The sequence below is a fragment of the Megascapheus bottae genome, chromosome 1 (assembly GCF_031878675.1).
Source record: "Megascapheus bottae isolate mThoBot1 chromosome 1, mThoBot2.hap1, whole genome shotgun sequence".
Taxonomy (NCBI): Eukaryota; Metazoa; Chordata; class Mammalia; order Rodentia; family Geomyidae; genus Megascapheus; species Megascapheus bottae.
The window spans coordinates 29,529,628-29,552,234 of NC_143509.1; the positions used below are offsets into that span (position 1 = coordinate 29,529,628).

The window sequence follows — 22,607 nt, forward strand, 5'->3', positions numbered from 1 at the left end:
AAACCCCCTCGACCTCACATAGAAAGACCCAAGACCCTTCCCTACCCTCCATCTCCAATCCCCGTGGCCCAGAGCGTGGGGGAGAGTGTCTGTCCGTCCATCTGTCCGTCCTCAGGGCCCCTCCACGGCGGGGGGGGGGGTGTGGAGGGGGTCTCTGGGGACTGAAGCTGGGGCCACTCCAGCAGGGGCGAGTGTCGTGCCACCCAGCTGCCGGACACTTCTCTGCCAGGGTGGTGATTGGGGGTGGGGGACAGGCCGGACTTGGGGTACACCCGGAAGCCCCCCACCCCCCCACACTTCCCGTGGGGTCCGGGCCTGCGAGAAGCAACTCTTTACCTGACTTGCATGGTGCTTACAAACCCGCGAGACCTGTATGCATGGCGGAAGTCCCGCCCCCCGCGCCCGCACCGCCTCTTTACAGAAATACGAAAGAAAAGAAAAAAAAACACACAAAAACCAGAAAAAACTCTACCAAAAAAAATCCCACCGATTCCACGTTTCCTGATTTGCACGAGAATTTTCTATCACATGATGTGCCTTGCCTCCCTCCGTCAGCAGGCGGCTGCATGTCCGCACGCGTAGTCCCAGACAGACAGACAGACAGACAGACGTAGACCATGCCACGAAACACAACGCACCGCGCGCAAAGGGATGGATTTCTAGTTGTAAAAACAAATTCACCACCACCACCACCACCACCAGACCGGAAGGAAGTGACCATTCAGACAAAAAAGGCTCGAGAGGGAGCCACAGAATCACACCCCCGGGCCCCGGCCCCTCCCCGCTACACCTCCATTCTGTCTCCTCGGCCCCCTCCCACAGTGGGGGGGCGCTTCCCTGGTGCTCATCCTGGACCGCGGGCCCCCTCCCCCCCCCACCCCCCGCCCTGGGGACCGAGGACCTCACCGGCCTGCTCAGCCCTTCCATCTCCTCTGGGCACCGCCTCCCCCCCTGCCATGACCCAGACCGCCCCTGTGCACCCCAGCTTTGTCACCAAAGGACCCATTTTTCTCAAGCTGGAGACCAGCCTGGGGTGACCCCTGTCCCCTCCACACCCTACCCTAGTGTCCCATCTTCCGTCTTCCAGCTATTGACACGAAGGAACGAAACGGGAACCCCACAAAACTCGATATATGCAATACCTGTCCTCTGCACCCTACTCCGGCCGGCTGTGGGGGGACAGCTCGGGGCGACGCCGGCCTGCTGGCCTTTGGAGCCTGTCTTGTCCTTGGTTTTGGTTTCTCTGGTTCTCTCTTCCATCCTTCCCCGCTGCACCCCGCTTTCACTGTCTCTGCAATTTCCTTCACCTTTTCCTTGACCAAAGCTAAGATGGGCTGGGGGAGCTGTGGCCAGCCACCCCCCCACACACACTTGGGCACCCTGTGTGGGTCACCCATTGTCCTTCTGTCGCCCCGGGGTGTAGGGTTGTCTCAAGCCACCAGAATTTTCCTCATCCCAATTGTTATGCCAAAAAGACCTCCCTGGCACAGCCAGTCCCTGGCTGGGTACCCCAGGCAGGGAAGGCCCTGAGGGCCGCACGCCCTCTCTGTTGGGGACAGTTGGTCGGTGGCGGCCTGTCTAGGTGAGGTGTCCCCCCTCCCAGGCCCCATCACCGGCTGTGGCCTTGGCGTCCGGGCCAGGAGGCACAGTTGGGGCTCTCTTTCTCTTGACATGTTCAAACCTCCCGTCCCCATCCTCAGAGCCCCTTCTCCCAGCTGACCTCTGGGGTTCAGTCCACACAACAAGAAAGGTCAAATGGCACAGCCCTAAAGGACTGCAAGGAGGGGTGTACCCCACACGGGTTCAGAACCCACCGGCCCCCTGGAGGCCCAGGGCAGGGGAACAGAGAGCCATGGCACTTAATTCGGCCGTCTAGAGCCCCTGCACTCCCGGGCCTCGGGGACTTCTGTCCCCAGCAGGGCCGCCCCCCACGGGGCGGGGCAGGGCTGTGGGGCCACTGGCGGCCACAGGTGTGAGGAGGGGAGTGGACAGTGAACGTCCCCCAGACCCCGCCAGGTCTGTGCATCTGTACATACATGTAAGCTGTGCATGTGTAACTTGGGGGGGTCTCAGCCTAGATTCTCCCTCAGACACCCCAGTTGTTTCTTCCCTCAGATTCAGCTTCCTCCCTCCCCCCTCTCTGCCCCTTGGTTCACTTCCTGAGCTGCCCCTCCTCCGAGTCCACAGCCCCCCAGGCAGCCCAGAGCCGGGAAGGGGGACCCCAGCTCCCCGAAAGGGCAAGGCAGGGTGCACCCCGAAGCAAGGCCAGCAGAACTCGCCAGCTATACCAAAACACTCATTCCCAAGCAGTGCCTCATATCTGCTGGTGCAGTTTTGGGGTCCCCCTGCCGCAGCCTCCTCCTGGTGATCTTGGCCCCCCAGAATGTGCTAGGAGGGAGGTGGGGGTCACTTTAGGGATGAGAGCTCCAGAAATGGGGAAAGCCATGTACCCCAAGACGACACCTGCGTAAAAGGGGCCCCCAGGCCCTCTTCTCAAAACACACCCACTCATCGTCTCGCCGCAGGTCTCAGCCAGGCCGCTGTCCCCTAAAAACAAAACCCCTTCAAGTCTGGGGACCCCAGCCTGAGTCCCCCCCCCCCATTCCCTGCCCACCAAGGTGAGGGATTAGGAGGGGTGCTGAGCTGTGGGGTAGAGGGCGGGCAGATCCATTCATGTTCCTCTGGAATTTTCTGGATTCTTTCTGGGTTTCTCTGGATTCTCTGATTCCCTCCCCCACCCCGGCCTTTCTGAATTTCTCTGGAGTTTCTTTTTCCTCTTTCCCTTGTTCCCCCTCCCGTGTTTGGGTGTTGAGGCTCCCACACATTCTGAGACTTTTTTTTTTGAGATTTTTTTTTTGTTTCCATTTTGTATTTTACTCATATTACAGGATAGATCATTTTATTTCTCGCTTTTCTGCTTGCGTCACACAACAGACCATACATGTTCACACATACGCACGCGCGCACACACACACACACACACACACACACACACACACACCTGTGCTCAGAACCCCTGTCGGGGACAGTTCACTGGCCCTCGGGGGAAGCCAGGCCCCTGCTCACCTGGGCCTGGCCGTTGCCCCCCGGCCTGGCCCCACCATCGCCCTGTCCATCCGGTTCAGTCTGCGCAGACGCGCTGAGTATCATTTATAGAATGTGACTTTGGCTGATGTTACTTTGTTTTCCCTATGCAAAAAAAAAACAAAAAACAAAAAACAGTGAAAAGGGGTTCCGTAAAGACTCAATAAAAGGCAAAAAACAAAAAAAAAGGAAAAAAGAGAAAATGTATAAAAATTAAACAAGCTATGCTTTGACTCTTGCTGGCAGTCTCGGCTCTCCTTTGTGCGCCAGGGGTCTGGGGATCCTTGGGGCTCTGTGAGCCTCTGAAATAGTTTTAGGGGGCCTAGGACACCCCAAGAAAAGGACCCCCACCCCCTGTCCCTGCCATGCCTTCATTCTGGGCCTTCACTCCAGCTGCTGCCACCTCCAGGAAGCCCATCCAGCTTCCCTGCCATGTACCGACGCCCACCCCACCCCTGAGGTTTCAGTGAAGTGCATACACACACACACATACACCCCTTTGAGGTACCTGCTCTGAGCAAAGCACAAAGGGACCCTCTACTCAGTCCCACTTTACCGACGAAAAAGAAATCAGCTGGTGGCTGACACCTGTGGCTGGACCGTTAGTTGCCATGCTGGGCGCTGGAGGAAGAAGTCCAGAAAGACTGGCCCAGGGCCAGGAGTGTGGCCTACTGGTAGAGTGCTGGCCTAGCAAGCACAGAGACCAGAGCTCCATTCCTCCATAGCACATGCGTGGAAAAGGCAGAGGTGGTGCTGTGGCTCAAGTGGTAGAGCTCTAGCCTTGAGAAAGTCCAAGGGCAGTGCTCAGGCCCTGAGCTCAAGCCCAGGACTGGGCATAAATAAATAACTAGTCATCAACTCAGTCCTTCATTTGAGATGGAAATGCTCAGATTTTTCTGACCAGGCTGGCTTGGAGCTGCAGTCTCCCAGATGCCATCTTCCCAAGCAGCAAGGGTGGCAGTGGTGAACCCCTCCACCTGGCCATTATTTATTTTATTTTTTCAATTAGTTCTCAGGACACTGAGGTACCAAGAGGTTAAGGACCTGGCCTGAGGTCACATCACGACCATAACTCTGGGAGTAGCCGATGGGGATTCAACGTATTGGGAGAGGATAGGACAGAGCCATTGTGACACCCACATCCCAACCCTGGGATGCAGCAGGCTGGGGGGGGGCCAACGGACCCACCTCCTTGTCCCCTTGTGACCCAGATGCTGGCAGAGGGGCCTGTGGGCCCCTGAAGAGGGATGTAGAAAGTTCTGGAGACAACAATGCAAAACCCTGTCCCCTCAGACACAAAGGGAGGAGCAGAGTGCAGTGGCTCACGCCTAGCTACTCAGGAGGCTGAGATCTGAGGATCACAGTTCAAAGCCAGCCCGGGCAAAAAAGTCTGTGAGATTCTTATCTCCAATTAACTTCCAGAAAACTGGAAGTAGTGCTGTAGCTCAAAGTGGTAGAGAGCTAGCCTTGAGCTGAAGAGCTCAGGGACTTCGCTCAGGCCTAAGGATCAGGTCCCGCTATCGAAAAAGAAGGCAGCTGTTGGCTCACACCTGCCACTGAGTGGTCGTTTATGGCTACTCAGAAGGCTGAGACCTGAAAATTGAGGTTTGAAGCCAACCCAGACAGGAAAGTCTGTGAGACACTCATCTCCAAGTAACTAAAAAGGAAAAAAGCCAGGTGTGGTGGCTCATGCCTGTAATCCTAGCTACTCAGGAGGCTGAGATGTGAGGATCAAGGTTCAAAGCCAGCCCGGGCACTAAAGACCATGAGACTCTTATCTCCAATTAACCACCAGAAAACCAGACGTGAGGCTATGACTCAAGGGGTAGAGCCTTGAGCTGAAGTGCTCAGGGATAGCGCCCAGGCCCAGGAGTAGGGTGGTAGAAATGCTTGGGAGCCCGGGGGCCCCTTCAGGACAGAAATTATAAGATGAGATCAAGCTGATCTTGGATGCTTATTTTTCCAGGGCCCCAGAGAAATGTGTTGCTGTCCCAGGGTCAGGTCCTTCGAGATAGGATGAAGCTGGGGCAGGCATCTCTGGAGGGCTCCAGGCAGACACAATCTCTCTTCTCCTTCTCCTGCAGCTCCATCCCTGGCGCCCTCTCCATCCTTCCCCTTCTTGTCCTACTGATGTGAGACCCGGCTCAGGGGAAAGCTTCAATCATTCATGTTAAGGGAGATTTCAGGTTCCAGGCCCCACAAAGCTCACCAAACTCCATGCTTCTTGGTTCCCATGCTACAGAAGTGGATGTGGAGGTTGGACAGCATGGAATGCCTGCCCCCTGCCGAGGGGAAGATAGGCACCACACTTGAGTCCATTACCTGCAGCCCTTTTGGCCTCTTGGGTCCCAATAAGGTGTGAGTGGGAAAGAGGACGGATTGCAGGGTGGGCAGACAGTTGAGGAGGTGAGAGGAGAGTGGAAGAGGGGGCTGGGAATGTGGCTTAAGTGGTAAAGTGCTAGCCTTGAACAAAAGAAACGGAGAGACAATGCCCAGACCCTGAGCTCAAGCCCCAGGACTGGCCAAAATAAAACAAGTGGAAGATAGTTGATGAATGGATAATGGGTTAGGTAGATGGATAATGGATGGGTGGATAGATGGATAGGTGGGTGGATGGGTAGATGGATGGGTGGGTGGGTGGGTGGATGGCTGATGGGTGGGTGAGTGATAGGTAGATGGCTGGGTAAGTGAGTGGATAGATGCGTAGGTAAGTAGATGGATGGATGGATGGATGGATAAATGGATGGATGGATGGGTGGGTGGATGGATGGATGGGTGCGTGGGTGAGTGGATGGGTGGGTAGGTGAATGGGTGGGTGGGTGGGTAGATGGACGGAAGGGTGGGTGGATGGATGAATGGGTGGGTGGGTGGATGGGTAAGTGGGTGGGTGGATGGATGGGTAGGTGGAAGGATGGATGGATGAATAGGTAGGTGGGTGGATAGGTGGGTGATTGGATGAATGGGTGGGTGGGTGGATGGGTAAGTGGGTGGGTGGATGGATGGGTAGGTGGATGGATGGATGAATAGGTAGGTGGCTGGATAGGTGGATGAGTGGATGGATGGGTGGGTGGACAGACAATGGGGGAGTGAATAGACAAGTCTAGGGTAGGTGGTGGGAAGAGTTTGTGGATGTACAGGTGGGTGGGCAGAACGCAGGCTGGTGAATGGTAGAAGGAATGAGAGGAGGCCATGTCATTTGCATGGAGGGAGGGATGGACAGATACCAGGCTGGCTGGCTGGCTGGCTGGCTTGACAGAAGTGAAGGATGGACAGGTGGACCGGGCTGGCTGGCTAGGAGGGTGACGGGTGGGTGGATAGCGGGCAGCTAAGGGCTGGACACCGGATGTGCACCCCGTGGGTGGAGGCAGGGAGGGAAGGAGGACGGCTGGGTGCAGAGGGAGTGGGGCGGGCGCCCTCAGGGAAGTAAGCGGAGGGGAAGGAATGGCGGTGAGTTACAGATTTCTGTAGCTCTAGAATGAAGACTTAAGAATGGCGTCATCTTCCCCCGCTGACCCGCGCTGCTCCCCGGGCTGGGACGCCCTGGGTCAGGATGACCAGGGGCCCGGGAAGGGGCGTGGCTCGCGAGAGGGGCGTGGCTCCGGGAGGGGGCGTGGCCGGCTGTGCTGTTCTGGTGGGCGTGGCTGTTCTGGTGGGCGTGGTCTGTGAGGCGGAGCTCCCAGGGGAGGGGCTGCAGCGTCAGGGCTTGGGCAGGGCAGGGGAGGGGAGGGGTCTCCCCCCCGTGAGAACACCCCACGACAGCAAGACCCCTCAGCGGAGACATCACGGCAGATGGGTGAGGGCCGGGTCTGGGCCAAGCAGCAGCCTGGATGGAAGGGTGGGCCGCCCCCTCCTGCCCCTCTCCGCGGAGCTGGAGCAGGGAAGGGGGCTCCAGACAGGCTCCGGGAAGCGGAGGGCGGGGCCTCCTGTGCGCCCCCTCCCCAGCCGTGGCCCCAAAGCCACGGTCCTTCCTCCCACGTGGGCCACAGGCTCGTCCCTGGTGGGGGTCAGGGGCCGCGGGGAGGGGCGGGGCCCGCGGGACGCTTAGCTCTACCACACCAGCCAAAAGCCACCAGGGGAGCTCTGGCTCGAGTGGTGGAGCACCAGTCTAGAGTGGAAAAGCTGAGGGAAAGCACCCAGGGGGAGAGGGAGGGGCAGAGGGCGACTTTCCCGCCCCCCCTTCATGGCGGTTTTTGGGGTGCCCCCGCCCCCTGGTGGACGGGCTCGGCACTGCGCCTGGGCTGGACGATGGCCGTGGGGAGCCTGAACCCCAACCCAACCCCACATCCCGCACCCCGCCTGCATCAAGGTCCGGGGCAAAGGGCGGGGCGCGGAAGCGTGAGAAATGGGGAACAGAGCGCGACAGGAGAGTCGCCCATCCGGGGACGCGGGGGTGCGGGAGGGTCAGGTGACCCCGGCGGGGCGGGGGGCGGGGGGGAGGATTTCCCCGGGAGACCGGGCTCAAAGTCCAGGGTTCCGGGAGGAAAACCGAGATCACAGCCGACGCCTCCACCGCCCACCCCCGGCCGCGGCGCGGCGTGCGTGTGGACGTGGGGGACTGATCCTCCAGAGCGGCTAGCTATGCTTGTTCGGGGTTTTGGTTTTCGGGTGCTCAACAGAAACCAGGCAGAGGGAAAAGAAATGAGGCACCGGGAGAGACGTGAGAGAGTCATGACCTTGCAGGCCTGGAAGTTGCTCCTTGGGCTCTGAGTAGGAAAGGACTCCCCGGGTGGGGGGGGTCCAAGATCAGGAAGGGGACCCCACACCATCAGACGACTCCCCGAAGGCCTTTCCTCGGACATTGTATTTCGGAGCCCAGGCTCAGGGTGCTGCCTCACCCCCGCCCCCCGAGGGGGCATGGAGGGGGGCTGCCTGGAGGAGGCAGCAGGGCACCTCACAAGGCCGTCTTCCTCACTTTCTCCTCTTCCTCTTCCGTAGGCTCCTTCTCCTCCAACTCCAATCCCAAGTTGCTCATGCCTTTCTTCTGGGCCTTTTTCTGCTTCTTTTTCCTTTCTTTCTGGTCCTCTTTACTGTAGGGTGCAGAGACAGCAGATCTCATCAGAAACAAGTCCTTGGAACCCGTGCTCCCAGCCCTCGTCATACTGTCACCCTACAGGGCTACAGGGGAGAGGTCCCCAGCCCATCGCACAGATGGTGATGGATGGCTGGGTGGATGAATGGTGATGGCTGGGTGGATGAGTGGATGGAGGGCTAGGCAGGTGGTTGGGTGGCTGGATGGGTGAATGGTGAATGGATGGATGAATGGGTGGGCGAGTGGATAGATAGATGGATGGATGGATGGTTGGATGAATGGATGGACAGATGGATGGGTGGGTGGGTGGATAGAAAGATGGTGCATGAGTGGGTGGGTGGGTGGATGGGTGGATGATAGATGTGTGGATGGATAGATGGGTGGATGGATGGATGCTAAATGGTTAAAAGATGATGGATGGGTGGCTGGGTGAGTGTGTAGAGGGTACAAGAATGGCAAGTGGAACTGGCCGGAGGAAAGCAGGGAGATCAGGAGAGCTGGGGTCCTTTCCGGCCTCCTGAGGATGAGAATGCTGTCTACCAGATGGAGGTTACAGACAGAGTGACCCCTGGGTCACTCTGAGCACCTCCAGTCAGGCTAGCCTCGCTAGCTGTCCCCAACCATGGCTCACACTGGGCTCAGTCCCCTCCCCAGCCCCCAGCCCTCTCTCCAAACTGTCATGTCTAGAAGAAGCTAGAACTATAGGAAAGACCAAAGCCTGGAGGTCTCCCTGCACCCACACTTGTCCACACCAATTAAGTGAGTGCAGCATACCAGGCCCTGAGCTGGGTTGGACAGATAAGGTCAAAGGTAAGTTCCTGCCTTCTGGGAGCTGCTGTCTATGCCATAACTCTGTTGGTTAGGTAAAGGGTAGACAAGAGGCAGGACTGGGGGACACCGAAGGAAGGCTGCTGGCCATACATAATGAATCTCTGAGGAGGCCAAACTCCTGGGTTTGGAATGAAGGGAAACGAGTTATCTTGAAAGGGTACAGTATGTGCAAAGGTCCAGGGGCAGGAATTTGCTGAGGTACTGAAGGGCAGGAAGGTCACCTGTCCCTACCCCTGGAGGCGCTCACACACTACCTCAAGTCTGTGCTCGTCGTGGGTTCTGCTCTCATAGTCTGCTCCTCTTCATCCTCAGCTCTGCAGAGATGAAGAGCGGGTGTGAGTCTGGGAGAGGAGCTGGAGGTGGGTTTTGCCTCTGCCTCAGTCTCCCGGAGGGCATGGGCTCCCCCACTGCTGGGCCAGGGGGAGTGGGGCAGATTGGGGCACAGAGTCAGGGCTGAGTGGGGCCCAAGGAGGACCAGGTAAATGCATGAGCTAGAAACCCTGGAGGGAGAAGGGACTGATTGGGAGGGGGGGAGGGGGATGATATTTGGACAGCGCCTGCACCAGGCGCAGGGGGAGGGGAGGGCTTTGGGCCTGGGGGAGCAGGGGATCCCCACCTCGTTTTGGAGCACCATATGCGATTGGCCAGCATGAGCACGAAGACAATGAACAGGAACCCGACGACCGCTGCCAGGCCGGTGAGCCACGGCTTCAGGCGTCGCTCCGTGGCTGTCAGAGGGTGGGGAGGGAGCTCAGAGACTGAGGAAGGCAGGGCTGGGGTGGAGGAAGCAGCAGAGGAAACAGGGCCCTGGGGTGCTTAGGAGCAGGAGCCTTCTTGGCGAAGGAAATGAGCCTCAGAGGGTATGGAGAGGCAAAGGGGTTCTCCTGGGAGGAGGAGGGAGCCCCGGCCTGGCCGGGTAGAGGCTTACAAAGGAGGAGGGGGCTCGGGCTCCACGAGGGGTAAAGACCCCGGATGATAGGTGAGGAAGGGGCTCCACGAGGGGCTTATGTAGTCCTGGAGACAGGGAGTTAGCTAAGAGAGTGGGGGACGCGGAGAGGTGGGGGATCCGGCGAGGAGGGAGAGCCCTGGCCGAGATGGGGTAGTGCGAGACCAGGACGCTGTGGGGGGGGGGGGGCGGGGAGAGGCTGAGCACCAACAAGGCCTCAGTTTCTCCTAATGGGCAATGGGGAGGCGGACAGCCCGGGCCCGACCCTACCCCTTAACCCGAGTCCTACCCTGCTGGGCGTCGGCAGGCGACAGGAGGAGGGTGCCTAGGACGAGGAGTGTCCCCAGGGTGCGCATGGCGGTCCCGGAGCCAGAGCCCAGGTCGGTCTTCACCTGGCAAGCGAGCAGCCCCTGCCCGACCTGAACACCGCGGGGGCGTGGCCTGAGCGCCGGAGGAACTGGGCGAGAGGGGCGGGGCCGTGGTGGGGCGGGGCCTAGCGGAACGGGGCGGGGCCTAGAGTGCAGGATGGCTTGGACTGGACGGGGGGCGGGGCCTGGGCGGGCCGTACGGACCTGGGGCGGGAGGGGCCTAGCGCAGGTTGGCCTGTATGGAGTGGGGCGGGGACAGTCGTGGGCGTGGTCTGGTGTGAGCGTGGCCTCCTTGCCCCCTGGACCTTTTGCCCTTCGCATCCATGGCTCCTGCCTCCGCGTCCCCGCTAAAGAGGGCAGAGTCTGTACCTGGTATAACATTAACTCAGGGCGTCATCCCCCCCCCCCCCGCACTCCCCCTGGGGACCAGCTACCTCAAGGCTCAGTCTCTTCTGCCTGGTCCAGAGAAGGACTTAGTTCTCACTCTTCTTCCCTGCCCTCCCTCCCCTCAAAAGCACAGGTCCCTCATCCCCTCTGCCTCTGTGTGGGCACACAGGTGTGATCTGACAGTTGCACCCTTGCTGGCTTGCCCATGCAATGCACAAGGCTCAGTGATTTGACACACAGTAGCTGCTTCTCTGGGCACCCTCACATTACTCCGCCCAACTCTTGTCTTGCACCTTGAATCAGAGGCTAGATACAGACCTGTTCTGCCTGCACCAGCTCAGTCTCAGCCAGGTGTCCCAAACCATCTCCACATCTGGATGAGCCATGGTGGCTGAGGAACAGGGGTGCCAGGGAACAGAAGATGCACGTGAGTTCCTTCCTGTCCTGCTGTTGACCTTGGCCCTTTACGCTGATCAGATAGGGAGCCCTGCCTGGGCAAAGGCGGGGACCTCACCCAGATGGCCTGGGAGCAGCCATGGCACAGGCACGTGAAAGAAGGGCTCAAGTGCTTATGAAGCACCTACTGCATGCTCAAGGGTTCCCAGGTTCCGGTCATGGGCAGATGCCATTGGTCTGATCCAACCTGCCATATATACGTTATGCCCCGCCCCCCCAGCCTTGTTGGGGAGTCAGGATTCCAAAAGCTGAGGTGGGGGTTAGAGGAAATTTGGAGCCCTGTAGGGTAGACAAAGGCAAGGCCCACCTGGGAGCCTCTGCTTCCAAAGCCAGCCTGAGCAAGAGGCATGGCTCAAATGGTAGAGCACCCGCTTGGCAAGCATGAGGCTGAAGGAAGTCAACCTGGTGGATTCTCTCAATCACTTGACCCTGTGGCTCTCAGACCATTTCAGAATTGGAAACTCAGTGTTTCCATCTGCTCAACGGAATATTAAGCAATAGGAGGCTGTGTGTGTGTTGGGACTGGGTGGGGTTTGAACTCATGACCTGGCTGCTATCCCTTAGCTTTTCCACTCAAGGCCCTCTACCACTTGAGCTACAGCTCCACTTCCAGTTCTGAGAGGGTTCACTGGAGACAAAAATCTCTGATTTTTCCTACCCGAGGCTGGCTTTGAATGGCGATCCTGACCTCAAGCCTCTCGAGTGGCCAGGATGACAGGCAGGAAGCACGGTGCGCGGCTTGGGGAGAAGTGACACGCGTGTAGACTTGACCAACATGGTAGCAGGCAAGTAACTCTTTTAATTGTTTCAAGTTTACAGATGGTCAATCACTTGGCTTTGGCTCAGTGTAGTGGAGGCTAAGGGTGCAGGATGGGGGAAGGGCTGAGTACCCAGTCCACTGAGTGAGCACTGTCCTCCTGGCATGCAGGTCTCGCGGGGCACAGGGTCCCCGCTCAGTGAAGCTTCCAGAAGGAGCTTTGCACTTCCGGGTCCTTGAAGGAGATGGAGGGACGGCGGGGACCCCAGGCAGGACCTTCTGGCCCGGCCTCCTCCCCACCCCCACGGGCGTCCTCCTCTCCTCGCCAGGCCAGGGCCAGCTGCAGATCTAACTCCTCCAGATCCTCGCCCTCCAGGCTGGCACGCAGCTCCCGGGGGGCGTCCTCCTGGTCCGGCTTCGGACCAAAGGCCCAATCTGTGCAGGGCAATTGCTGAGGCCCCACCGGCCATCCTCCACCCCCTCCCTAACTAGGAGAGTCCCCCCACCTCCCAACAATCCCCCCCACCCCGGGCACCCCAGCCTAAGGCAGATGGGCAGCAGGGAGCGGCTCACCAGCCAGGTCGTGGGCAAGATCTTTGATGAGGTGGCCCACGATGGCATATGCCACGACCACCACCAAGAGCATGGCCATCATCAGATACAGCACGTACCGGGGAAGCTGGATGGAGTCCAGTGGGGGAGGCTGGTACTCCTCGTACAGTGGAGCAGCCGGGCTCCAGCCCTCGGCCTCCTCCTCATCAGGCATGGCGGTCACTGACAGCAGGAGAGGCCCAGAGGTGACCAGCATAGCGGAAGTATTAAAGGGTTTTGGGCTAAGAGGATTGGGCGGCTCCCCCTGGGCCACCATCTGCCCAGATGAATCGCACTGGAAATCACTTCCGCCCACCAGCCTCCTCCCTCACTTGGCTTCAGCCATACTAGATTTGACTATGCACCTGTCCTGACCACAGGGCCTTAGCACGTGCAGGGGGGAAGGGGAGAAGAGGAGGTCCTGCACTGAGGCTTTCCTGTAGCTGCCTCCTGTGGTCACCTCAACTTCATATCTGCTAAGCATCTGCAGTGGCTGAGCGGTCTTTGAGTCTAGATTAGAGCTAGAAACACATAGCCCGAACCCCTGCCTTGAAGAGCTGGGGTCTCAGTGGAAAAGCCAGATGACTGGGGAACAACCTTGAATAATGTTGGGTAATGGGGCCAGGTCAGTAAGTAGGGCAGGCAGCCAGGCTCCAGTGGCTCACACCTGTCATCCCAGCTACTCAGGAGGCAGAGATCCGAGGATCAAGATTTGAGGCCAACTAGATAAGTCCTGAGAAGCTGGGCGCTGTGGCTCATGCCTGAAATCCCAGCTACTCAGGAGGCTGAGGTCTGAGGATCTCAGTTCAAAGCAAGCCCAGGCACTAAAGTCTGTGAGACTTTTATCTCCAATTAACCACTAGAAAACTGGAAGTGGGGCTGTGGCTCAAGGGTAGGATGGTAGCCTTGAGCTGAAGAGCTCAGAGACAGCGCCCAGGCTCAGAGTTCAAGACCCATGACTGGAGAAAGAAAGAAAAGAAAAGAAAAGAAAGGAAGGAAAGAAGAAAGTCCTGAGACACTTATCTCCAACTAACCACCCAAGAGCCAGAATTGCAGCTGTGATTCAAGTGCCAGCCTTGAATGAGAAGGCTAAGGACAGTGCCCGGGCTCTGAAGACCTAGGTTTAAAAAAAATAATAAGAAGAAGAGAACTGGCTGTGGGGACCAAGAGAAGCAACCCGACAGAGGTTACAGACTGAGCCAAGGCCCTGGGGCCGAGCCCAGCCTGGTGAGTCCCAGGGCAGTGGAAGCGGGCTGAGGGCAGAGGAGGAGGCAGGGAGGGGATTGTTTAGGTCATGCAGAGCCCTGTGGGTCGGAGGAGGACTCGGGTGCCCATCCTGGGAGAAGGGAAGGCCGTGGGCAGACAGGAGATTGGACGTGGTGCTCAAGTGCGCCCTCTGGTGACAGCAGGGAGGATGGGCAAGGGGAGGGCCAAGGGGAGGAGGTGGGAAAAATTGTAAAAGGAGGAAAATGAGGTGCATTCAGTGTGAGCATGTGGCATGGCAAGGTTTCCACTCACTGACATGGATCACTGGAAGGCATCAGGAGCCAGTGGCAGTGGCCAGAAAGATCCGAGTTCAAATCCCAGCACTGACACCTTCTTTTTATCTTTATTTTTTTTGCCAGTCCTGGGGTTTGAACTCAGGGACAGGGTTCTGTCCCTGAGCTTCACTTCTGGTTCTTTTGGTGCTTAAAGGAAGACCTCACAGATCTGGCTGCCTGGGCTGGCTTTGAACCAGGATTCTCAGATCTCAGACTCCTGAGTAGCTGGGGACTGCAAATGTGAACCACCAATGCAAGCTCCCAGCCCACTTTCCTTGTAGCACAGGGTCTCAGGCAGGCTGGCCTCAAATCCCTTGGGCCACATGCCAAGTTCCTAAGGCTAATTTACAATGAAGTCCTGTTCCCAGGTACTAGGGATAGGACGGGCCATGTGCTGTGGGGGACACAGTTTAACCCAAGTGCTGCTGCTGCTGCTGCTGCTGGAATTGCTACTCTGGGAGTGGCTGTGGGCAGGAGCACAACCTTGTGTGAGGAGGACTGGGAGGAGGAGGAGCAGGTCCACAGGTACTTCATGTGAAAGACACACAGAAAGATGGACCGGTAACCCAGATCTCAGTTACCCCCTATGGACACTGGAATTCCCTCAGGCTTGCAGGCCACACTCCTACCCACTCAGGGAGAGCAAAGCAGTGAGTGTGGAGTTGCAGGGGAGCCCCCAGCCTGTGCTCTTGGCTGTACCACTGACCCCCTTTCTCCGTGTCCTCAGTGAGAGCCAGCTACCTCCCATGATGTTATGGAGGGAGCTGGGCTCAGATGGCGGTCAGTGGCAGCAGGTCTCGTGTACACACACACAAGCTAGTGTCACCAGGCAAAAATAATTTAATATTCTACTGGGCCAGGTCCTGGGATCTGCTTTGCCCCAAGCCCATGGGAGGGGAGGAGGGGAGGGGGGCATTGGTAGACTCTCCCTTCGTCCTGGTAAAACGGGAGTCATTTTCGTGGTGACCCTTTTCAAGAACCCCAGCTCTGCCCCCTGGGTCCCCTTAAAACCCTCAATCCCATGACACCCACCCGGAGTCCAGGCGCCTCCGCGGCAGGAGGTGGGAGCAGGGCAGCACGGGGGCGTGGCCTATCGCGGGGGCGTGGCCGGCTGGGGCGGCGCGCGCAGGCGCTCCAGGCCATCGGCGTACTGGAAGGCAGCGGCGCTCTGGTGCTCGTACATGTCGAGGGCCACCTCGCAGCTCTCCCGCACCACGCGCTCGGGGTCGGCCGCGTGGGCCTGCAGCGCGGCCAGGCAGGCGGGACGAGCGATGGCGCCCAGCGCCTCGGCGCACTCGTGCCGCACCATGGGGCTCTCGGCGCGGCGGGCGAGCGCGGCGGCCAGGCCCGGCACGGCCGCCTCATGCTGCAGCTGCCCCAGGACGTAGCCCACCTCGTGCCGGAACAGAGCGCTGCCGCAGCGCAGGCCTGCGGGCAGGGGCGCAGGGTCAGGCGGGCCGGGGCCGCGGACGCGGGACGGATCCCCGGGGCTGCGGGATGGATGGGGACCCAGACACCCCCCCCCCCCCGGGGCCCCGCTCACCCTCAGCCAGCGCCAGCGCGGCCTCCTCGCTGCCTGCGTTGCGCAGGGCGAACATGGCGCGGTAGCGGTCGAAGAGCGGCCGGGCCTCGTCCAGCAGCGCCTCCCGCAGGCGCCCCACGTCCCGCTCCTCCGCGGGGGGCGCGGGGTCCACGGACAGGTAGGGTCCCGAGGTCGCTGGCTCCCCGGGGTGCTGCTGCAGCCACTCCAGCCGCCGCACGGCCAGCTGGCACGTCTCGGCCACCTGCGGGACGAGGGACCAGGGCAGCCATCGCGTCCCAGAGGTGGAGACAGACTCTGGTCCCACCGCCCACGGGAGGTCCCTCAAATCCTGGCAGCCCGGCAGGGGTGGATGAGGCCAGAGAAATGGAGGTGACAGGGAGGGTCTTAATGGGTGACCTCGAGGAAACCAAGGGAAGGGCTCAAGGGGGGGGGGACAGGCAGGGCAAAGGCCCTGGGGCAGGAGCACTGTGCGGGGGTGGCAGTGAGCAGCAGGGATGACGGGCCGGAGGGGAGGGCCGGGTTCTGTCCCGACCAGGGACAGCAATGGGAGGCCTTAAGTACTCAAGCGTGGCTGGTACCTTCACCTGTGGCTGCCAGGAGAGCAGACAGAAAAGTCAAGTGACAGATGGACACAAAGATGCACACACACACAAGCCCACAGCAGCTGGGGGCCAAAAGGGAGGAACAACTGAAGTGCCCACAAATAGACACAGCCTGGTCCTCCACACAAGACTTGGCTGGGACCCAAGTCCACTGTGCTAAGTGAGGGAAGCAGACACGAAAGGCCTCACAGCTGTGTGTAACAGATGGACACGAAAGGCCTCACAGGTGTGTGTGTGTGTGTGTGTGTGTGGATCCAGGGACAGGTCTCTGCTCGTGGGGTGGGGGTGGAGACTTTTTTTTTTTTTTTTTGCCAGTCCTGGGCTTGAGCTCAAGGCCTGAGCACTGTCCTTGGACTTTCTCAAGGCTAGAGCTCTACCACTTGAGCCTCAGCACCACTTCCCGCTTTTTTCTATGTATGTGGTACCAAGGAATCGAACCCGGGTCTTCATGCATGCTAGGCAAGCACTTTAACCACTAGGCCACACTCCAGGCCCGGGTGGAGACTTTCTGAGGTGAGGACAACCTTCCAGAACTAGATGGATGGCTAGCTGCACGTGCTCCAGAGGAGGAACTACTTGCAGTGAGTGATGGCAGCAAATGTGCTATTTCAACATGCTGACCGGTGCAGGGAAGCTTGAAGGAACCTGGGGGCTGAGGGGAGTGTGGGGTGCTGGCAGAGGGGCCATGCCTGAGCCGGGCGGGTTTCCCTGGCTCCAGGCTGGGGTGGGCAGCTAGGGACAGCAGCTAAAGTCTTGCTGGCTGGTTGCTCGGTCCTGTAGCATCCTTGGCCAAGGGGTTGGCCTGGCAACCAAAGCTGGTCCTGAAGCCAGTCCAAGCCAGGGAAGGGCAGGAAGGGCACTGGGGTCGGGGAGGCCCCCTTACCTCAACCACAGGGTCAGTGGAATACTGCTTCAAGAGTTCCAAGACTTCGGGGTTCCCGATGGCCCCTAGCGCCTCCCCTGAGAAGAGCAAGCCGGAGCGCCTAGGTTGATTAGTGAGCTAGCAAACAGAGCTCCCTTGCAACTGTCAACCAGCTGTCAGCCCTCCCCGCAAGCTGCCTGTTCAGGTAGCACACACTCTAGTTTTTGTTTTTTGGGTGGTAGTGGAGTTTGAACCCTGGGCTTTTGCACTTCCTAGACTGGCAGGACATGGCTGGGCCATGGTTTCAGCCCTGTTTTTCACTGGCTTCCTACCTAATCGAGGGACTAAGCCATGACCCGCCTGCTTTCAGCTTTCTGTCATCTTGGGGCCACAGGTTTGCCTGCCACACCCAGCTTCCCTCCTAGGAGAGCGATGGAATCCCTCAAAGTTTTCTGGGTGTTCCGGCCTGCAATGGAGATCCTCTAGTTTCAGCCTCCCAGTTAACTGTAATGGACACATGCCCTCCTGATCCCAGCTACGGGTCGAGGAGAGGCTCATCAACTTTTCTAGGTGGGCTGCTCTAAAACCACCCAGGCAGCTGGGATTACAGACACAGGTGACTCGAGTCCAGCTCGGCTCATCATGCACATGTACGGTTATCAGGGCGCATCTGTTGAAGTCAAGGGGTGCTGCAGGCCGACTGTGCACGTCAGGCTGGCAATCTACAGCTACCGTCGACTGCTGGGATGGAAGGGGGCAGTGGTTTGTTTTTCTCGGTCGTGGGTGTGGCCTCTGGGCCTGGGTGCTGTCCCTGAACTCTTCAGCTCAAGGCTACTGCCCTACTTCTTGAGCCGGGGCTGGCTTTGAACTGCAATCCTCAGATCTCAGCCTCCTGAGGAGCTAGGATTACAGGCGTGAGTCATCACACCTGCTGGAACCATTTTTTTTCTTAATAAGTTTTTTCTTTTGTACTGAGGTTTGAACTCAGGATTTTGCACTTTATCAGCTTGTTCCTGGCTGCTGTTCTTCCACTTGAACCATGCTTCTAGCTCAGCTTCTAGCTCAGCTGTTAGCTGGAGATGAAGTCTCAAGACTTTTGTTTCTTTTGCCAGTCCTGGGGCTTGAACTCAGGGACTGGGCATTATCTTTGGGCTGTCTCAAGGCTAGCGCTCTACCACTTGAGCCACAGTACCACTTCCAGCTTTTTCTGTGTACGTGCAACTGAAGAACTGAATCCAGGGCTTTGTGCATGCACTCTTCCTGCAAGTATTCTACCATTAGGCCACGCTTCCAGCCCCGGTCTTGGACTTCTCTGGTCAGGCCAGCCTCCAGCCACAATTCTCCAGATGGCTGGGTGTGCGGTGGCTCATGCCTATAATCCTAGCTACTCAGGATGCTAAGATTTGAAGATTTGAGCATCATGGTTCAAAGCCAGCACGGACACCAAAGAACATGAGAGTCTTTTCTTCTTTTTTTTAGGGGTGGGTGGGGGGTAGGTTCATGGGGCTGAACTCTGGGCTGGGCGCTGTCCCTGAGCTCTTCAGCTCAAGGCTACCACCCTACCCCTGGAACCACAGCCCCACACCTGGTTTTCTAGGGTTATTAATTGGAGATAAGAGTCTGCTAGGGCTGGCTTTGAACTGCGAGCTAGCTTTGGGTTGGCCTTGAACTGCGATCCTCAGATATCAGCCTCCAGAGTAGCGAGGATTACAGGTGTCAGTCACTGTGCCCAGCAAGAACAAGAGACTCGGGCCGGGAGTTTGGCCTAGGGGAAGAGTGCTTGCCTAGCATGCACGAAGACCTGGGTTCGATTCCTTGGTACCACATACTTAGAAAAAGCCAGAAGTGGTGCTGAGACTCAAGTGGTAGAGCTCTAGCCTTGAGAAAAAGCCAAGGACAGTGCTCAGGACCTGAGCTTAAGCCCAGGACTGGCAAAAAAAAAAAAAGAAAAAAGAACAAGAGACTCTTATCTCCAATTAACTACTAGAAAATGGGAAGTAGGGCTGTGGGTAGGGCAATAGCCTTAAGCTGAAGAGCTCAGGGGCAATCCCCAGGCCCAGAGTTAAAGTCCCATGACCTATATATATATATATTATATATATATATATATAATATATATTACATATATATTACAGGTATGGGCTACCAGAGCCCAGATGAAAATTTTAAAGAAACAAAGCCCAGCCATATGTGACACAGACCTGTGATTGCACGGAAAATGGTAACAGAGGATCACAAGTTCCAGACCAGCCAGGGCCCCACAAAGAGGAACTAACTCTAAACCAAGTGGAAGATTCCCTGATGTAGGAGTTCCATGTACACATAAAGTTTTACTGACAAATAGCCACACCATTCACTGACAGGTGCTGACAGGTGAATTAAGAAAACTCCCCCCACACTCCCTGAGTTCCCTGCTGCCCCAGGCAGGCTGCCCTTGTGGGAGCCTGGATGTGGCAGAGCCCGGGCCCCTCACCTGCCTCGTGGCGCACCATGGGCTCCTGGCCAGTGTCGCGCAGCACGTCCACCAGCACAGGGATGGCGCGGGAGTCCTGCATCTGGCCCAGGCAGTAGGCCAGCTCATGCTTGAGCAGGGCAGAATCGTCCTTGAAGGCACGGCTGATCCAGGCAATGGCACTCGGGCCCCCGATCCCCCGCAGCGTGAAGAGCGCCCGGAAGCGGGCCTGCAGGGGCTGCAAGGGGTCCACCAGCCTCTGGCCGATCGCATCCACCTCCTGCCCGGTCACCATGGTGCCTGCCTCTTCCCACAGGCCCTCTGATCTGGTTCTTGTCTATAGCAGAAAAATGAGAGCCTAGGTTAAAAGTTAGTTTGGCTGACATAGTTAGGGACTGCCCAGCAGGATGTCCTGCCCAGGAGCTCTACGTGCTACAGCTTGCTGTGTAACTTCCTAAAGCTGCCCTCCCTTTCTGGGCCTCAGCCTCTACACCAGCTCCTCCTCAGTGATGGCCTCTGCTGGTCTGCTGAAGGTGAGCAGAGGTGACCAGCGGAGGCCATCACTGACACACAGGGGAGAATTGGCATTCAGGCCAAGGCCCCAGGATATTTGTACATGCTATTTTCCCCGGGTCTCAACCATCATCTCCTCTGAGGAGCCTTCCCTATCACAGTCTGCATTACTACCCCTTCTGCTTCTATCCCTCTTTTCCTTGTTTTTATTCAAAGTGCTGTTACTAAAATACGTATTAACTGACTTACTTATGGTTAAATTTTTTTTTAATTTTGTGGGTCATGGGGCTTGAACTCTGGGCCTGGGTGTTGTCCCTGAGCTCATCAGCTCAAGGCTACCACCCTACCCCTGGAGCCTCAGCCCCACTTCCTATTTTCTATTTATTAATTGGAGATAAGAGTTTCTCAGTCTTTTGTGCCTGGGATGGCTTTGAACCATGATCCTTAGATCTTAGCCTCCAAGAGTAGCTAGGATTACAGGCGTGAGCCACCAGCCTGGCTTATGGTTAGTCCTAACCCTGGCTAGAATTAAAACTGTGAAGACAAGAACTGTAGATCTCTGTCCCTGCTGTGTACCCAACACTGAGCACAAGGATGCAAACACACTAGGTCCATGATGAAAACAAGAACCCTAACAAGGCTGTGTTTCGGTGGTTCATGCCTGTAATCCTTGTCAGGAGGCTGAGATCTGAAAAGTGCAGCTCAAAACCAGCCCAGGCAAGAAAAGAAAAGCGAGTGAGTCTCTTACCTCCAATGAACCAGGAAGTGGAGGTGTGCCTCAATGGGTACAGCACCAGCTTTGAGGGAAAAAAGAATAAGGCTAAGGGAAAGCAAACACAGTAACAATAGCATCTGGCTTTTCCAGAGCACTCACTGTGAATGACCCTCAGCCACATGGGGTCTGTCAAACCTCACTTTGGCCCAGTAACACACACGGGAGGCCTATCTACTTTACAGGAAAGCAAAGGCATATTGACAGCCAACCTGCACTTAGCAATCTCAGCAGCTCAGCTCTTGACAAGTCTTTGCTGCTGTTGTTTCAAATCTACTTATTTAATTTATTTAGCCAGTCCTGGGGCTTAAATTCAGGGCCTGAGCCCTATCCTTAGGCACATTTTCCCCAACACTAGAACTCTGCCACTTGGCCACAGCACCACTTCTCTCTTTTTTTTTTTTTTTTTTCTTTTTCTTTTTTGGGTCATGGGGCTTGAACTTGGCCTGGGCGCTGTCCCTGAGCTCTTCAGCTCAAGGCTACGGCTCTACCCTTGTGCCAAGCCCCACTTTCCCCTTTCTAGAGGTTAATTGGAGAGAAGAGTCTCAGGTCCTTTTGAGCCCAGGCTGGCTTTGAACCTCGATTCTCAGCCTCCCGAGTAGCTAGGATGCCAGGCATGAGCCACTGCGCCAACCACCACTTTTCTTTCTGTATATGTGGTACTGAGGAATCGAATCCAGGGCTTTGTTCATGCTAGGCAAACACTCTCCCACTAGACTATGTTCCCAGCCCCTCCTTATTTATTTTACAACAGGGTCTTATCCCGAGTGCTCCTGAATGCTGCGATCACTAAGGGATGCTACCACACCTGCCTCAGAGACGTCCCTTGCCTCACCAACTTCCTGACAAATGGAGGAGCTGGCAGGTTCTTTGGTCGTAACTAGCAGGCTGAGGCGTGCCTGAGTCACTCTCCAGCGGCGTCGGTAGGGTTAATGAGGGATGGGAGGGATGGATGGCTGGCTGCCTTGGCATGGCGGCCATCAATCAGGGAGCGACATTTTTTATTAAAAGGGCTCAGGTGACTAGAAGGGCATACTGTGGCAGCGGGAAGGTCTGACTCCTTGTTTTGTCCGAAGCACCCTCTGTCACTAAGAGGCAGATGGGAACCCCATCTCCTGTTCTATAGAGAGCCTCCCTCAAAACGGGTCAGAAAGACTGGGACTGCCTTCTCATGGCCAGAGACCTGAATCTCCCAGAAAGAACAGAATTATCTAGGGCTAGGACAGGCCCTGGCTGCAGAACACTGAGAAGGGCAAAGAGGGTATAACAGGTCTTGAGCAAGCCCTGAGCTGGGACAAATATCCTTCAAGTTCAAGTCAGGTGTGACGGTGGCACACCTGTAATCCCAGTGCTAGCAAGTCCTGGACATCAAGACTTGTGAGTTCAAGGCCAGCCGGTGAGACATCCCTCTCATCCCTCTCCCAGCTCAGTATTTTCAAGCCACCTGTGGTCCTGAAATTCACGCTTTACAGCAGATCCGAGTGGGCAGTGGAGGAAGGGCGAGGCCCTGAGGCTCAGTAAATCAGCCTGGAGCTAAGCAGAAGATTGCTCAGTTAGGGTCTAACGTGCAGACAGGCCGGGCACCGGTGGACAACGCCGAGGCCCGGAGTTCAAGTCCCGCGACTTGACAGGAAGAATTAGCCGGGTGGAAGCCTGCGGGGCACGGGGGGGCCCTTCGCCTGCTGGAGACCTCGCTACACAAGGCTCTCGCTCCTGGACCTAGGCACGGCCCCAGGAAGGGCTCCCCGCAGCGGGCCCCGGCCCAGGGGCCCCCGGGACCCACGCCCCCCGCCCCAGCGCCGGAAGTGCGCATGCCAACCCCGCCGACGCGGCCGCCCGGACCCGACCCCCAGGGCTCGCCGGATGCGCAGGG

At 57.5% G+C, this 22,607-nt stretch overlaps 3 protein-coding genes across 3 annotated transcripts; all 3 read right to left on the minus strand.

The window, feature by feature from the left end:
• Positions 1–7,868: 7,868 nt before the first annotated feature.
• Positions 7,869–10,318, minus strand: Smim24 (small integral membrane protein 24). The gene is made up of 4 exons (XM_090329384.1): positions 10,180–10,318; positions 9,561–9,672; positions 9,199–9,258; positions 7,869–8,111 (listed from the first exon to the last, which is right to left on the minus strand). The coding sequence occupies exons 1-4, from the start codon at positions 10,244–10,246 to the stop codon at positions 7,976–7,978; spliced, it is 375 nt and encodes a 124-aa protein (XP_090185510.1). The 5' UTR covers positions 10,247–10,318; the 3' UTR covers positions 7,869–7,975.
• A 1,575-nt stretch (positions 10,319–11,893) lies between these two features.
• Smim44 (small integral membrane protein 44) lies at positions 11,894–13,278 on the minus strand. Its single transcript, XM_090341393.1, has 2 exons — positions 12,432–13,278; positions 11,894–12,293 (listed from the first exon to the last, which is right to left on the minus strand). The coding sequence occupies exons 1-2, from the start codon at positions 12,724–12,726 to the stop codon at positions 12,055–12,057; spliced, it is 534 nt and encodes a 177-aa protein (XP_090197519.1). The 5' UTR covers positions 12,727–13,278; the 3' UTR covers positions 11,894–12,054.
• A 1,770-nt stretch (positions 13,279–15,048) lies between these two features.
• Dohh (deoxyhypusine hydroxylase) lies at positions 15,049–20,881 on the minus strand. Its single transcript, XM_090341407.1, has 5 exons — positions 20,711–20,881; positions 19,471–19,786; positions 17,019–17,095; positions 15,534–15,774; positions 15,049–15,418 (listed from the first exon to the last, which is right to left on the minus strand). The coding sequence occupies exons 2-5, from the start codon at positions 19,742–19,744 to the stop codon at positions 15,081–15,083; spliced, it is 930 nt and encodes a 309-aa protein (XP_090197533.1). The 5' UTR covers positions 19,745–19,786; positions 20,711–20,881; the 3' UTR covers positions 15,049–15,080.
• Between the last annotated feature and the right edge of the window lie 1,726 nt (positions 20,882–22,607).

Excerpts from the sequence above, each read along its gene's own strand:
- Smim24 (XM_090329384.1), bottom strand. The coding sequence starts at position 10,246 with ATGCGCACCCTGGGGACACTCCTCGTCCTAGGCACCCTCCTCCTGTCG. Across the intron at positions 9,673-10,179 it reads GCCTGCCGACGCCCAGCAGG|CCACGGAGCGACGCCTGAAG; the intron begins GTAGGACTCGGG and ends ACCCTCTGACAG. Across the intron at positions 8,112-9,198 it reads ACGACGAGCACAGACTTGAG|TAAAGAGGACCAGAAAGAAA; the intron begins GTAGTGTGTGAG and ends TGCACCCTACAG.
- Smim44 (XM_090341393.1), bottom strand. The coding sequence starts at position 12,726 with ATGGTGGCCCAGGGGGAGCCGCCCAATCCTCTTAGCCCAAAACCCTTT. Across the intron at positions 12,294-12,431 it reads TCTTGCCCACGACCTGGCTG|ATTGGGCCTTTGGTCCGAAG; the intron begins GTGAGCCGCTCC and ends TGCCCTGCACAG.
- Dohh (XM_090341407.1), bottom strand. The coding sequence starts at position 19,744 with ATGGTGACCGGGCAGGAGGTGGATGCGATCGGCCAGAGGCTGGTGGAC. Across the intron at positions 17,096-19,470 it reads CATGGTGCGCCACGAGGCAG|GGGAGGCGCTAGGGGCCATC; the intron begins GTGAGGGGCCCG and ends TGCTCTTCTCAG. Across the intron at positions 15,419-15,533 it reads CGCGCTGGCGCTGGCTGAGG|GCCTGCGCTGCGGCAGCGCT; the intron begins GTGAGCGGGGCC and ends CCCTGCCCGCAG.